A 17,098-nucleotide genomic window follows, 5' to 3' on the forward strand; every position below is an offset into this window, starting at 1 on the left:
ATAATCCTTACTCTTAAACTGGTTAGGTGTTGCAGAGCAACTCTATCTAATGCAAAATCAGTTTTAATTTCTGTATGACTTTTAGGTCAGGCCTGCCCACAATGTACTGTCAAATTCTCCCTAACATAGTATTTCTGCTCAGTTTTTTCCTTTCCAATCGTAAACATTTCTAAATTGAGAGCAGCCTTCAGCCCTGCACTACACAGTCAGAAATGGCAGCTTGTGGGTTGTTTGAGTTTTGCTTTTTTTTCCTGCCCTAGGGTGAATTGTGCACGTGCTACTGCTTCATTTGCTTGTGCACTCAGCCTGAGCACAGGTGTGTAAGAACACAAGGAGCATCTGTGCTTCTGTAACAAAAATCATAAGGCAACACAGCTTAGAATGGGGGTCCTGACTCATGCTTCTAAGCACAGCATAATCCAAACAAGCTTTGAGGAAAAATACCCAAGCCCAATATTAACTGTTACTCTCTTGTATCTGTTCTGTTGTGCTACTTAGGGCTACCAAAGTATTTTGTGGTTATTCTCAGAAGCAATTACTGGACTCCTAATATAGCAGCTCAAAATCTAGGCTAAGATATTCAGCACAGAGGAAGATATCTGGTAGTTTGGTATATTCTTAAGTCATATTTTTATCACAGCAGCTTTATCTTTTTGCAGTTAGGTGTGCTGAATAAAAACCAGGATGACATTATCTGCATCCATACTCTGCCCTTCTTAGTGACTCACTAGCTCCCTAAGTTGTGTGAGCACTCTAAAACTGAATGCAAAGAAGATGATACTGTCAAAATACTGACTTTTAATACCAGATGAAATAATTTGAACACTATCAGGTGGTGTGCTATTTTAACTGGCTGACTTCATCTCTGCTAGTCATAGCAGGCTGAGACAAACCTTGTGGGTGAAGTTGTTGGTCTTCCCTTAATCATTAGCTGACCATGAAAAAAAAAGAAAGCCAGAGTCTGGCTGAAGAGAGAAGAGGGCATCTTTAAAGAGAACTTTAGCTGAAACAACCCACAATGTAATGCAGATGCCATTTAGAGCATGGAGGATTCATCTTTCCTAATTGTACGAAGTGGATCTTTCTATTGTTATATGCCAGAAGCCATGCTGTGCAGGACCGTGGTTGTTCCAAAGCCCTTTGCAAGTGGGAGCCAAGGAGCCAAGCATCCCAGCACGGCTGTGTTGAACTGTGTCCCATCCATCGTCACCCTGCAGCTGAGGTCGTCTCTGGACCTCTGTGTGCAGACAGAATGTGTGAGCAGCACAGAGCTGGGGGGCCAGAAAGTGGCAGCTACTGATTTACTGCTGGGCAGTCAGATGAATTTATTTGGCTGCCCACTATCCACAGCTCCTACAGTTCCAGGGTCTTTATGCACCCAGATGTTTCCAGCTTGCCCAGCGCTCTAGATCTGTCAAGGCTGATAGGCATTAAGAGAAAGCAAACCAGAGTATTACCTCTCTATTTCCTTTATAAATCAGGGAAAAAATCCCCTAGTTTATTGATCACAAAAGTCTCTTGACTTACAAAGCCCCATGCTTTCCCTAGCCCACCCAGCTGAGTAGAGCTGAAGGTAGTGACTTACATGCTTTTCAGTGCCAGCCTTTTGCACTGACATGGTTAGTATTTTTTAAGCTTGCCTAAGAATGCTAAATTTATATTTGTTAGTGCTCTGGGTGTTTTTTATAGCCATATTTTGGTACTAGAGATTATATTAGAATTGTATTGCCAAAGAGTGGGCTTTCTTTTTTCTTTTTTAAAAAGTAACCTTTTAAAGCACTAAAATTTAAAATCTCATTTCTGTTTTACCCTCAGCTGTATCCAAGGATTAAACCTAGACAAAGAAGCTTGGCTTGAAGTAGTACAGAAGCCAGATTCTTGAAGTACTAATCATGGAAGACTTACAAAAAAAAAATCATTTTGTGTTGGTTCCAGTATCATGAGACTGATTTCAATGACAATGTAATTTGAAAGCTATGAAGAATGTGCTTTGAAAACAAATGAAGGATTGATGCATTAGCAAATGGATGAGGGCATTGTACAAGATGAAATAATGCTTAGGAGCAAATGAAATTCTGCTGCCGTTGGTCTAAGCAAGCCATTATGTTCAAGTACCCACTGTGATTTCTTCAAAAGCAGCAGAAAAGAATTTCACATTTTTCTGCATTAAATAGAAGGACTTTTTCAATTTACCACTGAAGGAATCATCGTGAAACAGACAACTTGGCTTTGTCCAAATTTATCCTGAGGTTTTTTCCAGATGGGAGAAATTAAAGTATGTGCACAGCACCCAAATGCTTATTGCTGGAAGCAGAATGTTTGTTGAAGAAGCATCTGAACAGTGACAGCCACGTGACCAATCCATTAAGCAATAACTTTAAAAAAATGCTGTAGCATCTTAGGAATCACATATATTCAAAATATTATGTGCTGTAACAGACAATGTAGTTTTAGATTCCTCTTTTTACAAAGGGTCTCATGTATTTATTGTATTTTGTACTTTGAAAACTAAATGTAGAAACTTTCTGTAGTCCTTGACAACTTACTTGTTTCTACTCAACTGTGATACCATTAAACTTTTGTCTCCTCTTAAGCTTTAACTCTGAGTATTTTAGTGTCAATTTTTTATTAAACCATCTGAAAATCTCAACAGTAAGACATGCTGCTTTCCTACATCATGCTGACATTCACCTGCTTTTTGTATTAAATTGAACCCTTCCTCCCCTGTTTGTTACAAGACCATCTGCATTTAAAATTGAGCCAAATCTCTTAGTTGCTTATAGCCTTTGTGAACCTGAAAAGCTAAGGAACATACTTAAGAAAAAAACTTGGTACAAGTATATTCCTAATAAAGTCTTTCCCATGGAACTATCCTTTATATATCTGTCTGTTTGGAAATAATCATTTGATAATGTACAATATTTAATGGAGAGGAAGTGAAGTGTCTCACTGCCTCACCCTTCAGCCTCATGTTTTCCTGCTTTTTGGAAAGGTGCCTATAAATACACAAGAAATTGTTGGTAGGAAGGAGGACACAATTCCTTAGGTAAGTAAACTTAAGTAGTGAAAACTCTTGGAAGCAGCAATCTGCTCATGTTCATAGCCTCATTATTTTAATATATAGTATCAACTACCTGCCTTGGAAACCTTTATTGTTTTAAGCATTAATCTTCTACAGTATCAGATAAAGTATCAGACTATTTAGCATTTCATCAACTGACATACAGCCAGAGCATCTGTCAATGCCTGGTCAGCTCCAGAATGCTGGTTTTCCCCTTTAAAAGACAACATATTCTGTTCCTGACAAGAAAAACTCTGTATATGCTCAGTGAGAATCTAAGAAAAATGTGCTTAGTTGTAAAAGCAATAACAGTCTTGCAAACTTAAGTTCCACTATTATCTTTTTATTTAAATACTTTCTTGTCTTTCAAAAGGAAGATAAATAAGATACAAGAAATCAAGATTGCACCTGAGAACAGGGCTTTTCTCTTGGAAGATTCTGGTGCCAACAGCATCCTGCTCCAGGCTCTTCAATGGTCAAGAGACAAAGAATTGTCGTTGGTTTGGTCAAACATACTTGCTACTCAAATTCTTCACTGGATTTTTAACCAGAATAATTCTGCGGCTTGACAGAAAGCGTACAAGGGGCCTGCATCTTACCTAAACACCATCCCTTTGCTAGTTTCACATACACAGATGGAGTGGAGCTGTTACTCAAAAAGCATTTGCTAAACCACACTGTCAGGCTATAATGTGCTTTCTTCCAGAAGTCATGGAAAACACCTTAAATACAAAGATATTAGCAAAGCAGTATTTTCAAAATTTGACCTGAGGATTTATACTAAATTAAAGCTTTTGTAGAGAGGATATAGAGTAGCATATAAAAGACTGTCAGACCCATGACAGATTCTTCTGTTGTCAAAGTAGAACACTTTTCCTTTGTAAAACCGTGTGCAAAATTTGCCATGTGTAAGTTAAGGCACATTAATTTTGGAATATTACTTGTATGTTCGCTTCATTGTCACCTGATCTTGGTCTTTCTGTGGTCTCTTGAGCCGATGGCAGTGGCTCAAATGACAGTAAAGCACAGCCACTGTAACGAGAGAGGAAAATGGCCCAAGGTTAACTTTACTAGAAATACCTGTAGGAAGTTATTTCTAGCATAAGGAAGAAAGTCTGTTGTTACAGAAGCAATTTTAGGGTCTTTCCTGAAGGATTTATATATAACTCATTTAAGTCAGAAGAGTTTTGGGATGATTTTGCACATTGCTCATTTAGGTCTGGAAATGTTATGTTTGGGTAATAAGTTGAATGTGTGTAGGAGGGTAGTTTTCTCCTAACTTGGTGCTTTCTACAGGGCACGCATGGTGCAGAAGGAAGCAGACATGGTCAACACCATGAGTCACTACTGCACCTACATTTCATCCTGTTGGCAACAAAAAAGGCAGGAAAGAAGCCTGCACACGTATCAGCCGCAGTTACTGCCAGTAAGTGATAAGTCACATCAGGTTAAAGTAATCTTGTCTGTCTGCTAAGAGAATACACTGTGATGGAGGTAGATCTTTAAAAGGGTAACCTGTCTTAAGACTGCTTATAAATACATAAGCTCTATGAATCCAGCATATATGTGAGTACATAGACAGAATGGAGCAAGATAGTTTTTACTGTTAAACCCTTTCTCCCCTCAGAAAAAAAACAAAGAACAAAAACCAACCAAACAAACCCAACAACAAGCATTATATTGCTAAATGAACTTACATTAACGAGGTTCAATTCTATTGTTCCAGTTTTTTCAGTATCCAGTTTTCTAAACATTTCTGTGGTAGGAGAGAGATGACAGACAAGGATGAATATAGGAACTAATTGGAAAGCTTTCCCCTTCCTTATGCTCCAGGATCAAAAAGGAATTCAGCCCCAGAGTCTAAAATTTGGCAACAGTCTACACGACAAAACAGATAGGGCCACTCTGACGTTACTGCCTGCTTGTGTGCAAGACTAAGACTGGACATTTTTAATGGCTCAGTCTGTAACATTAACAGTATTTGTCAATCTAGAGGTGTTTGGTTTTTTTTTTTTTTTTAATGAGCATTCAGTTATTTGCATGGAAGACTGGTCCTGGTTCAGCAGTTTGGCCTAAAAGGCTGGTTCCTAGATCAAGGAGGAGTGTGCAGACTGGGTTGCCAGATTTATTCCATAGCTCAGCTTTGTAGACACCTCAGTTCTAGTACAAACTTTTCTGAATAACTTGTTCTGGACTTGAAATCAGAAAGCAAGAGAGTCTGTCTAGTTATCAAGCGTGTACTCACTGAACAGGGTTTCCAGCCGAATCAAACACCGGACAAAGTTATCGAAGTCAATTATGAGGTCTTCATCAGCAAAGCGAGCCACAATGACTTGATGTAACTTGCAGTTCAACTTGAACCCTAAAAGTACAACATCAAGCCTTTAAAAAAGGAAGAAAAAAAAAAGCAAAAATCTCCAACAAAAAACCCCCAACCTTCTGCACTGCCAGAAATCCAATTAGCTACTTAAATTCTCAAATTTTAAGATTATTTATCCATTTGGGAAACTCCCAACAACCCCTTCTGTACATGGAAAGATGAAGAGCTGTGACTAGGTCACATGTGCGCTCCCACACCTGTACTTCTGTTTCCTAGGGGACACGGCCACCTGCTTCAGTTTGTGGTCCTTCCCCAGGTGGCCAGACTGGGCCCACGGAGACCCGAGATGAAGCAGTGGTGACAGGAGGGGGAAGCTCTAGCGAGCCCAAATGTGGACATTAAATTTGCTCCAGAAGGTAAGCTAATTTGGGATAATACAGCTTTGAGATACCCCCCTCACTTAACATCAAAACTCAGATTTGCTTTTCAGTGGTTGCAGGAGCAACTGATTCTACTTCTAATGCTCTTGTGGGCATCACCCCTTGCTTAAGCCACTTCCATTCCCCGGATCACAGTATCCCAGTTTCACCAGCTTACGCCAATCCCATATACACCAGAGAGACTCACTGAAAGACAACAATATGCTAGTATGCTACCAGGTTGTTGCAGTTATTTGTGCTTCTCCAGAAGCTGGTCACCAAAGAAAATAACTGCAAACCTGGTATTCACTTGAGCTGCTTCTAGTGCCTTCATGGCAAGGCACTGCTACACAAAGACAAGAGCCCAGGCTGAGCATCTAAATTAAACCAAGGCCTTTCAGGTCTGAGAATACAGGATTTTTTCAGCTTGTAAGTGATACACAGGCAACTAGTAAGCATCTGTCAACCTAGTCTGAAACTGCTATAATCCTAAAGAGAGATGGAAATAAATACCTGCTGCTTCCAGCGCTCTCCTCATCTCATACGAATTCATGGTACCAGATCGATCCACATCAATTTCCCTGTAAACTTTCTACAGGACACAAAGCTCAAAGTCAAAATGTGCCAATATTTCAGAACATGCTTTGGCTTTCATTGGAAGTTTTGCATTTTGCAATGCAGCCTGCACATTGCTTAGGAGCGTTTCCAAGCGTTAGTCTGAAGGACCAGGTACTTCTCTCCAAGTTTGTCTAAAAGCAGCTTTGGAAAGTCTTTTTAATGCAGTATCCAGAGCAGATACAGACTCCAGAGAATTCCCTGAATGCCCGTGCAAAATGGCACTATCGCTCTCAAAGCAAGCAGCAAGACTGACATTAAACTTGCACTGTTAACTGGGAAGGCTAAACATATTTGGACGCGAGTTAAAGCAAAAACCCCTCTGAGAGAAAGGCAGGAGGGTGGCAACCTCTTCTTCATCCCTTCGTCTGAGCGCCTGAAGGACCAGCAGTCACACTCCTGGACTCCACGGGACAAAATCTGGGGGACTAAGGCCACAAATAAATCATGAGCTGAAGCGAGAGTGCCTGCTTTTGGAAGTGTGATTGTATAAGTTGGCCGAAACAAATGTGTCTACCATCGCTCCATCACCTCTACGTTCGACTGCATATTCTGACAAAAGGTTGAGTCTTACCTGGTATTTCTGAATCTTTGTCCAGAGGGTGTGGAATTCCTTCAGTCCCAGTTTACCACTCCCATCATTCTTCTTTAGTTAAGGCAAGCTCTTGGGAAGGAACAAAAAACATTTCCCCTCCCTGTGCTGGGTTTACTTACATGAGCAGTTGTGACTTAATACTTAAAAAAACATTCACTCCTCTCTGAAGGACTCAACCTGTTGAATACACAGCTGTTGTCCAAGAATATTGTCTTTCTAAATCAATAAGGTGATTTATTCATTTAAACCGTGATCATTTCACCAGCTCTTTCTGCTCCTTCTGGCTTTTCAACAGGTGTATACAATGGCCAAGATGATGTCATTTTGTGCTGCATCGTTTGTTCAACACCTACAGTTATAGCAGCATGAGTCCTAAGTCTGGATTATAAATAGGAAAAGCCACAACCAAGCCTATTATTTGGAGAACTTAAGTATTTGCACATACAGCTAACAAAAGAACCTGGTCATTGCATCACTCCCAAAAAAACAGTAAGGAGTCCCTACAGAATGTCATTTTTTACACCAAATTATAGCAGAGCTTCACTCCGTTTTGGTAATTTTCCCTTTTTCTGCCTATGTAATTCAACTCCCACAGCAAAGAAACTGAACACAACTATTCTTAGCCTTGAATTCTTCATCCTAAACCTTTGCCCTTATTTTCTTAGGAGGGCAAAAGTGCAGGATGAAGGATTCAAGGCTAAGGACAATCCATACTGAGAGCCAGGTGCCTTTTCCCAGAACATACTCCACTTTGTCCCCAGTTACACCAGATCATGCAAGAGTTGTGGAGACTTCAAAGCAGGTCTTACGGTCTGAAAATGGATTCTCCCGGCTGCCTGGGAGACTGCATAAGCCACAGTCAGCAGCAACAGCAAGGACTACCATTTTTATTCAGGGTACCCACAGTAAAAACAGCTTTTCCCCCTCAGGAGTCACTTGTACCTCAGTATGGACCTGCCACTGCAAAGGCAGCAGATCACCTACACCAGCACTGGCAGAAGAATGTAGTCAAAGGAACAGCCTTAAAGGATACATCTAACAGGTCAACCATTATTTTGCATGTCTCAATACTAAAGCCATCAGATTTAATATCTTGGCCTGCAAAGCAAGAGCAAAAGACAGGATTATCATTGCATGCTGTACCACGGCACCTTCCTAAATTGCTCGTGAGCTTTGTAACCAGTGTGTACACCTTAGCCCCTATTTGCTTCTGTGTCATTGGTGGCTTCTTTTGCAACTGGCAAGATGGCTTTTTCATTTTGGTGTGGGTTTTTTTTTTCTTCTATGTGACGTGTACTTTAGTGTTGTACCTTGTTTGTGATCTACACCTGCTGGTTACTCAATGGCAATTCACTGCCTGCTTAAATCCTGCCCTGGGAAGGGGAGTCCAGCTGCATCGCTGCCACAGCCTGGGCCAGGTGAGTGCAGCGAGTAGCAGGGGATGCTGCCTCCTGCTCTGGGATTTATTCATGTCATCCAAAGCCTTTGGGATCCGGCAAGTACCTAGTGCAAGGCTTACTGCGGAGGATGTGGTGCCTGTAGAGCTGTGGTCAAGATAACTGCGTGAAGATATTCCTACAATTCCCTCAAATGCTGGATGGGAAATGTTTGCCTGATGTTGCTAAGGTACCCCCCACCCTGAGGTAAACTATGGCTTCCGCCATCTCCTTTGCATCCAGCAGAGTGGGAGGCAACGCTCACTTAGAGGTGTGGGCAGTGGGGAAGAGCTTCAGGTGGGAGGACACACAGGCAAGAATGACAAATCTCTTGGGAAATGTTCAGAGGATGGTCCTTGTTTTGCATGAGGGGGACGCAGCAGTGAAGCAGGCAAATGGATGCTAATAAACATCCCTCTTTGATTTCCTGATAAAGAGACTTGGGGCGAAAGTTAGCTGTGATGTTTCCTCAAGCAAACAGCCCAGCTGGTCTAGTTTGTAGGTGTGCTACAGAAGCAAGGAACAGAGGTAAAGCTTTCCTGCCCTTGTCTGTCTGCAAAGACAAGGGTGGACTTTTGTGGACAACATGGACTTCAGTGGTAGGTAGCTTCATGCAAGGGAAGAACATCAAATCAAGCTGGGTAACCAGCAATACACCACTGCTAACTGGACACTCCAGACCATTAGCTGGGCTGCTGTTTGAATCCTGAGTGGTTCAATATTAAAGTAACAGCAATACCTTCTCTTGATTATTATCAAGCATTAATCAAATCCATCCCTCTTCCTGGCAGCCAATTCCCAGTAGCAGCCACTGGTATAAAAGGCACCCACGTGCACCCTGCCAAAGCACACGTCCTGTGAAACACACCTTCAGCGCAGGCACAGCCTCCCAAAAGAGCAGAGACAGCATGTGGCCTTGGCAGTGTGGAGAGCCAAGCCGAGGTCTGGGACAGAGCCCAGAGGTTTGACTCTGCCCAGGTCAGCGCTGCAGTCTGTGCTCTCATGGCTGTGCTGGAAACCTGCTTGTGGCCACACAAAGGCACAGCTGGAGGAAGGTACTTACGTTTAGCCATGACTTTATTCAAGATGTTGCGCAGTTCGAAGGCAGAGATCTCTGCATCCTGTGGAAAAGAGGAGAACAACTGAAATATTCTATTCTTCATATTCCCATTGCATTCGCATTCTATTCTATTCTATTCTATTCTATTCTATTCTATTCTATTCTATTCTATTCTATTCTATTCTATTCTATTCTATTCTATTCTATTCTATTCTATTCTATTCTATTCTATTCTATTCTATTCTATTCTATTCTATTCTATTCTATTCTATTCCACGCCATTCCATTCTACTCCATTCCACCCCTAATTTAGTCTATTCCTATTCTATTCTGTTCCATTCCATTCTGTTCCATTTCTATTCCAATTCTATTTCTATCCTATCCTATCCTATCCTATCCTATCCTATCCTATCCTATCCTATCCTATCCTATCCTATCCTATCCTATCCTATCCATCACTATTCTATTCCTTTCCATCCCTCTCTCTGGGAGCCTCAGACACCATCTCAAAAACAGCCTCTGACTCCTTTGGGTCAGTTGGCCCAACTCAAGCATCCCCTGGAGCTCTAGTTTCTCTTGGATAGAAACACGAGTGGTAAGCTCTCCCCACAGCCATTCCCAGTAGCACCAGCGGTTTCCAGTAGCACAGCCCTGCTGTGCATTGGCAGGCCGGGCTGTGGGTCTGTCTGAGCCCTGGGGCAGGGCAGAGCAGCCTGGGGAGAAGGCCCAGCCCAGCCCTCACTGTCTCCCAGAGAGACCCATGTGCACAGACACCAAATCCTCCGCCTGAAGGACAGAATTAGGGACCTGCAGAGATAAAAGTCAATCGAACAGAACAGGAGCACTTAGAAATCTGTTGTGTGAGCAGATGGGTAACTACACAGATTTTTGCACACACAGTTAGGCACATGCTCGAGATTTGACTCAGCACAGGAATTAAACTCCTTGCTGGGGGAAGAAGCATCTCTCTTACCCACTCACACACGCTACCAGTAAGTCCTTAAAGAAACCAAACAAACAAAAGCCCAAAAACTTACACTTCCTGCTAGCTGTGCAAAAAGCTTTTTAAAGTTGGGTTCAATGTCGTCTTCACTGATGTCAGTCTAGAAGAGAGAAACAGAGAACATGGAAAGGAGGAACTTTTCTGCCCGAGAAGGACTTGATACATTTCCTTGCCCCTAGTGAAACACAATTTAAGTGGCAAAGTTGAAGGCACTAAGTGCTTCCACTTTGATTTTAATCAGTTTTATTTTCAGGGGTGCCTCAAAATGCTGGTGTTGCAAATACTGCAGGAACTGAACATTTCTGCAATGGCTTTAATCTTTTTTTTTTAATTATTGTATTAAAAAAAGATCACAACCAAATTCAGAACTTCTTTCTACTTTCTCTCTACCATTAGACTAGCTGTCTTCATTCAAATAAATCAAAAAGTTCTCATCTTGGCAAAAAAAAAGAAAACATAATAGGGTGATAGTTGCATTAGTAGGCAAAACATCTGCAGCAAGACTAAACATATGTTGAGCCACTACTTATAGAAACAATATCACGTGCAAAAATACCCCTGTAGCTAAAGGGCTGCACTCCCAGATTCCTGGAAAACAAAGGGAATTTTCCATTGTCACCTCTGCAGAGAGCACATGATCTCCTCTACCTGAGAAGCCCAAGCTCACCACTCTGGATAAAGGATAACATGTGTTTCCATGATTGCTTATGATGTTTGTGTTTGCTGGACATTCAACTATAGACATTGAAAGATCTGTTCCCAAAGTGCGGTGACAGTTCTTGCTAATGCCTATAGAAAAATGCTGCCCTGCACAGGGAACAGGCACTCCAACTCCACTTATGACAAAATGATCTCAATTTAAAATATTTAAGATATACCTCTTCAAAGTCGGCCTCAATTTCATCATCTATAACCCTAGAAAGATAAAGAAATTGAAATTAAAACCAAAACAAGTCACTTTTCTGATGCCCTTGCTTCAAGTCTCAGTTAAAGAGAGATCCTTTAAATGATGAAAATAACGATGTGTTCAACAGTTATGGGATTAATCAAACACACACTGCGTACCCACCAGCGAGAACAGTATTTTGCCAGCTACAGCAACAAGAGTTTCAAAACACATTATAAACTGTGCAATGTTCTGCAGATCCACAGATAGGATTCTGGGTCAGATATGACCCTTTGAGTCACTCAGTGCTACTGCCTACAGACCCCAGCCCAAGACCAGGCTCTCAGGTGCAAATCAAGCTTTATCTAGTAATTTTAATTATTTTTTTTTCCTTTAAAACTGCAAAAAGTGGGAGCCTTGAAGTCATTTGGATGTGCCAGAGTGCATGAAGTATTTCACACTGTCCCCCAGCTGCTGTGGGAGCATCCCACCTACGGAGGGTGCATAAGCACAAAGGGCCCATCAAAAGCTGAATGTGCTGTCACACAACCGACGTCCCAGTTTTCTGGCTGCTACAGAAACATGCAACAAACGATCACAGATCAGTAGAAAGGTTTTTCCTTGCTTTGAATGAGGGAGCTCAATACAGAAGATCCCACACCACTTCGCAAGGCCTTAGCCCAGCTGCCCTTTAAGCTGCGACATGTCTAAATTTTTTCGCAGTTAAAAGTGTGGTTTGAGCCAGTTCCATTAAAACCCACTTTAATTTCATCAAAGGTATTGTTTGGTTGAGCAAGCATTTAGAATTTTTTTCCAGCCTAATCTAAAAGGTGTGAGGATCAATCCTTGCGATCAGTGTGTTCCCAGACAGCCAAAAGCACGTGCCGTTCTGTGTCCCACGTGGGGAGCCCAGCCTGCTGCTTGCTGGGGCTTGCTTCTCTCCACAGACCAACCCAGCTGCCTACAGCCCAATAACTGAACATGTCTGCCCAGGTAGGGCTGGCAATAACAACAATAACAGTTCACTACATTAGTATTATAGTAATATATATTAATATAGCATATTATATTAATATCAACTATACAAATAATTTCATTATGTGTCCTGGTTTTGTTAAAAACAAGTTTCTCTTTCAGTGAATTTGCCTGTCAGCTAAAGCCTTCATATTAACTGCATTTTCCTGGAGAACCAGACACATGTTTTGGTAAACCTAGCAATGGAATGCAAACTTACTGATAAGCATGGATGGACATCTCGCGAGAGGGGCAACGAGAAACAAGTGACCAAGAAACTGACCAACTGTGTATAACATTCCATTCACGTGAATACTTCATATAAAAGTGGGAGATCACGAGGATCTCGTCCCTTTTTTGCCTTTGCTTTTTCCCTTCTGCTTATGGCCGACATTAGGAGAGGACCTTGCTAGTCGTCCCTGTGAACTGAGGCCTAGTGAGAGACTGAATCCAGCTCCGGTTGGCTGCAGAGTCCAATCCAGGACTTTGGTTGCCGGCTCTGCAGTTGCTGAGACTTTCAACATTGGTTTTGTATATTTTTGTATTATTTTCTCTGTTCTTATTAGTAGCATTAGTAAAACATTGTTAATTTTTCCAACTCTCTTCTCTCTGTCCTTCTTTCCCTCCCGATCGCCTGTCCTGAGTGGGAAGGGGGGAGAGGGAGGGGCAAAAGGGGGGAAGTAGGGGGGGAGAGGGGGTTAACAATACATCTGCCAGGGTTTTATTGTCACCCCGCAATCTTAACCCTTGACATTATGTTAACATAAAATTATTATATCAATAAACAGCATTAATACGTAATGCTATTATTATTATTATTATTGTCATTGTCATTGTTACTGTTATTCTACCATTCCTTCCTGCTAAGTTTACTCAAACTTTCCTCAGTTGCACATGGGGAACCCAGGGACAAACAAGACCCGCCGGTACCCCATCCACGAGGGTGGTTGCTCATTCCTCCTTCCTGCAGGAGCCCTGTGCTGCTCCATCCTTCCACACCCATGAGAAGGACCAGAGGGTGCCCACATGCCCATAGCGCTCTTACAGAGTTACGAAAAAACTACATACGTGGAGTTTGCATTTTTTTCAGAGAAGACTCTCAGACAGAAATCCCCATTCTTGTTGGGTTCGAAGGTCGAGGGTACAATTATATATTCTCCTGCAGGGAGCTTGAATCGGTTCAGCACTTCTCGGAGGTTGATGAAGGTGTTCGATCTTTCTCTCGCTTTGTTGGTCAGGAAAAAGTTTTTGCTCAGATGAATATTCGTCTGGCCAGAAAACTTATGAGAAACAAAGAAAGAAGGAAAAAACCCCACAGTGTGCATGCAATGGCATTCACAAATTAAAAATATAATAGAAATGACAACTAGCTCTGTATGGAAAAGAAGTCCGTTCAACAGAAGCAAAAGAGAAAAGAGAAGGGAGGTGGGTGCATCCCACCACAGTATTCCTGAGCTGTGGGTGCAAACGTGTTTTACAGATCACCTCAATAAATTATTTGGGTCATGCTTATATGTTGCAGATGATGGGCAGTTTGTGAAGACATCATCTGGCAAATTCTTCCACCAACTATTTTTCTTCTAAGCACAGATGGCTAAGGACAGATGTCCCTCTGGTCCCCAGAGCCGGTGCCACCAGGGGACCGCAGCCCTGCTCTGTTTTTGAAGCCAAGCTGCTCTAAGGCAGAGAGGCCTCTTATGGAGGGCTCCAAGAAGGAAATAAATGTTACAACTTCCAAAAGCATATTTGGAGTGTAACATCTTTCACAACAAACTTTTCTGTGCAGGTTTTGCAGGTGGGCTAGCTTGGGTCTAGAAGCAAACATCAGGAACATGCACAGTTCAAAAATATCTCCCTTCCCATCCTCCCGGATTTTTAAGAATGCAAAACCTGTCAGACCTGCTGCCATGGGGGAGATAAAATTCCATCTTTTGGGGAAAAGGAGGACTGTGGTTAGAGTCTCTTTTTATGAAAATCAGGTTTTTGGACTGCTAGGGTGAGAGCTAAGTGGCTGACAGAGTACTGGTAAGGCACTCAAAAGGTACATAAAAAATGCAATTAACAAGTAGCACCATTGCCTCTCCTGATGAAACCCCATTTTGTGTGGCAGCAGCTGGTTTGAGCATGGCCTGGGGAGCTGTGAGGGGGCTCAGCTGCTCTGCAGGCACCCCCACAGGTACTGTATGCCCTGTAATGGGTTTACCCCAGAATTTTGCTCAATCTCACTTGTTCCTCTCAGAAATCATAAAATCATTTTGGTTGGAAGAGACCCTCAGGATCATTGAGTCCAACCATAATGAGGAGCAACAGCTCAGAGGTGTCTGCAGCCATCTTGTATCGTACAAGCATCGCTGCATTGCACACCCCTCTCTGGTCCCCAGGGCATCCTGTTAGCTACCTGCAGGCAGAAATGGAGAGAAAACGATGAAGGCTGTGCTTAGGGAAATGAAAATCAACACCTCCTTGGAATATCAGTTGTGTGTCAAACATGAACTCTGTGCAAACCTCAGAAAAGCAGCTGTGCTCTGGGGAAGCAGGTGTGGGGCTGGGCTGGGAGAAGACCCGTGTAAGAGCAGCTTTGATGGGTTTCTGCAGTACAAGGGGCTCTCATCCCAATGCAAGACACCTTGAAAACGCAACATGGGCTCAAAGCCTCTTCCATAACAAATGACCTCTAACTTTGGACTCTGTACAGTCAATAGTGTCCTGCAGCAAAGGAGGATCCTCTGAACCATTTCTTCCCACAAGCCATTCAGGCACAACTCTGCACGTTGAGCACCAATGCATGGTACATACCTCTGGGGGCACCTGCAAGGAGAAAAGGAGACAGTTATTGGCTTGCTGATTGGCAGCTCCAGGGCTACTTTTCACTGTTGGTTAGCAGGTACATCCATACTCTTGAAAAATAAACACCCAGCTCAAGGGGGAAGGTGAACGCTGAGCCCATGTCACCCAACCACTGGCTCTGCTCCCAGCTCCATCCCAGAGGCTGGTGGGGCTCACCTGGGCCAGCACAGACACAGCCAGGCTGGTTGTGGTTTCCTGCTGACTCTACCCTGTGCCCTATCATGTTTTTTCTAGACTCAGTTTCTCCACTATTTCTTCCCATCTTCTCTTTCACCATCCTGAACCTCTGACCTCTCCACCATCAGGAGAGGAGGCAAGGGCTGAGCAAGACAATAATGTAGTTCTCTGTTTACTTATGGGTTCTGGGGACCTAACTTTGCTTTAAATCTTATTTGACTACAGGGACCAGGCTCTTGGATGAGCTTTTCCAAAGCTGGGATATTGAGAAGGCAAGCAGTTGCACATCTTGCTTACGGATACAGAGCAATCAGCAGCCAAGACCATTATTCTTATTTTCACTGCCAGTTAAGAATCGCTGCTTTGCAGCTCAGAACAAAATGTCCTGCCTAAGGAGTTACCATAGACACATCTTTGACCCTTTATTCAGTAGAACAAGTTTTACAGGTGTTTTGGATGGTTCTGCTCCCCAAGTTAGCTCCCTACCATGGCTGCTCTCATTCTGCTGCTTTTCACCTCAGCCTGACAAGCAAAGGTCAGACTGGAGTTCTGCACGTTTATTTTTAAATACTTTTTCTGCTCATCAATTAGAAGCACAGAATATTGTAGGTGGGAAGGGACCTCTGTAGGTCATTTGGTCCAACGCCCTACTCAGAACAAGGCCAATATCAAAATTAATGACATTGCTCAAGACTTCGTCCGGCCTAGGTTTGGATATCTCCAGGAATGCAGATTCCATGCATCTCTCCAAGCACCTGTCTCTGTATTTGACCACTGTTTTTGTGAAGGGTAATTTTCTAAATATCTAAGTGGAATTTCCTGGCTGCAGCTGGTGTCTGACTCAACCTGGTTGAGTTTTGATAAAAAGCCGAGTCTGAGAACTGCACTACCCCACTTACAGGGTGAGTTTTCCTCCCGTGCACCTGTACTGCCTTACTTGCCTCATAAATCGCAAAGCCGATGGTGTGCATGTCCTCTCCCATCTTCCTCTGCTTCCGCCGGTGCTTCTGAATCAGGCCAATGATGAAAGTGCAGCCCCTCTCAGGATCATCAGGATCCTCATCTTCTTCCTCCAGCTTGATTAAATACTGTGGATTTGTCCAGAAAGTGTCTGGGAAGCAGATTTGTGCAAACTGTTCAGAGACTGAAAGCAGCCGTGTTGGTATATACATGTCAGCTAGGACAGATGCTGCTCTGATTTCCAAAATCAGCTGTGAGAAGGAAACCTAATACTCCCCTCCCTGCCTTTACACCCACAACTAGACCCTCATCGGGAAGCCACATTTCCCAAAAACCTGCAGTTTTTGGATGTCAGTCCCAGATAACCCAGGTACATCCTCCTCCATAGGTCACCCTGAACCAGTTCCCAGAGAAAGTCCAAGCAGACATGTATAAAGGGTTTCTCCATCCCAGTGGTGACCATGTGCTCTTACTTGGGTAATTCCTGCACCCCCCTGCAGTGGCTCCACGTCTCCAGTTCCCATCCAGCTTCATCAGGCTCCACTTCTTGTACCTGTCGCTTGCCAGGGTGTCTGGTGTCAGGTTGCAGATCTCCAGGCGGGAGTAATGTCTCAAGAAGTCATTGTACGCCATCCTGTGGGAAGCAATGCCACAGGCAACGTTTCCTGAGAATGGACAGGCTTTCAATGCAATCACCTCGCCTAG

The 17,098-nt window shown here is 42.9% G+C and overlaps 2 protein-coding genes across 6 annotated transcripts in view; one reads left to right on the forward strand and one right to left on the reverse strand.

Annotated features, from left to right (window-relative positions):
• TP53BP2 (tumor protein p53 binding protein 2) overlaps positions 1-2,860 on the forward strand; it is a 72,499-nt gene extending 69,639 nt beyond the window's left edge. For all 5 annotated transcript variants that reach the window (XM_082049453.1, XM_082049454.1, XM_082049450.1 and 2 more), the window contains exon 18: positions 1,816-2,860. In XM_082049453.1, coding sequence (XP_081905579.1) covers positions 1,816-1,857 — 42 coding nt within the window. In that variant the 3' untranslated portion in view covers positions 1,858-2,860. The remainder of the gene's footprint in view (positions 1-1,815) is intronic.
• Positions 2,861-3,383: 523 nt separating this feature from the next.
• CAPN2 (calpain 2) overlaps positions 3,384-17,098 on the reverse strand; it is a 31,256-nt gene continuing 17,541 nt past the window's right edge. The window contains exons 9-20 of the mRNA XM_082048126.1: positions 16,867-17,027; positions 16,363-16,544; positions 13,478-13,689; positions 11,388-11,424; positions 10,544-10,609; positions 9,510-9,567; positions 8,044-8,108; positions 6,990-7,058; positions 6,314-6,392; positions 5,307-5,423; positions 4,759-4,817; positions 3,384-4,093 (exon numbers count right to left, since the gene is read on the reverse strand). Coding sequence (XP_081904252.1) covers positions 4,070-4,093; positions 4,759-4,817; positions 5,307-5,423; positions 6,314-6,392; positions 6,990-7,058; positions 8,044-8,108; positions 9,510-9,567; positions 10,544-10,609; positions 11,388-11,424; positions 13,478-13,689; positions 16,363-16,544; positions 16,867-17,027 — 1,129 coding nt within the window. The 3' untranslated portion in view covers positions 3,384-4,069. The remainder of the gene's footprint in view (positions 4,094-4,758; positions 4,818-5,306; positions 5,424-6,313; positions 6,393-6,989; positions 7,059-8,043; positions 8,109-9,509; positions 9,568-10,543; positions 10,610-11,387; positions 11,425-13,477; positions 13,690-16,362; positions 16,545-16,866; positions 17,028-17,098) is intronic.

This window comes from Streptopelia decaocto (assembly GCF_964273445.1).
Source record: "Streptopelia decaocto genome assembly, chromosome: 3".
NCBI classification, from domain to species: Eukaryota; Metazoa; Chordata; class Aves; order Columbiformes; family Columbidae; genus Streptopelia; species Streptopelia decaocto.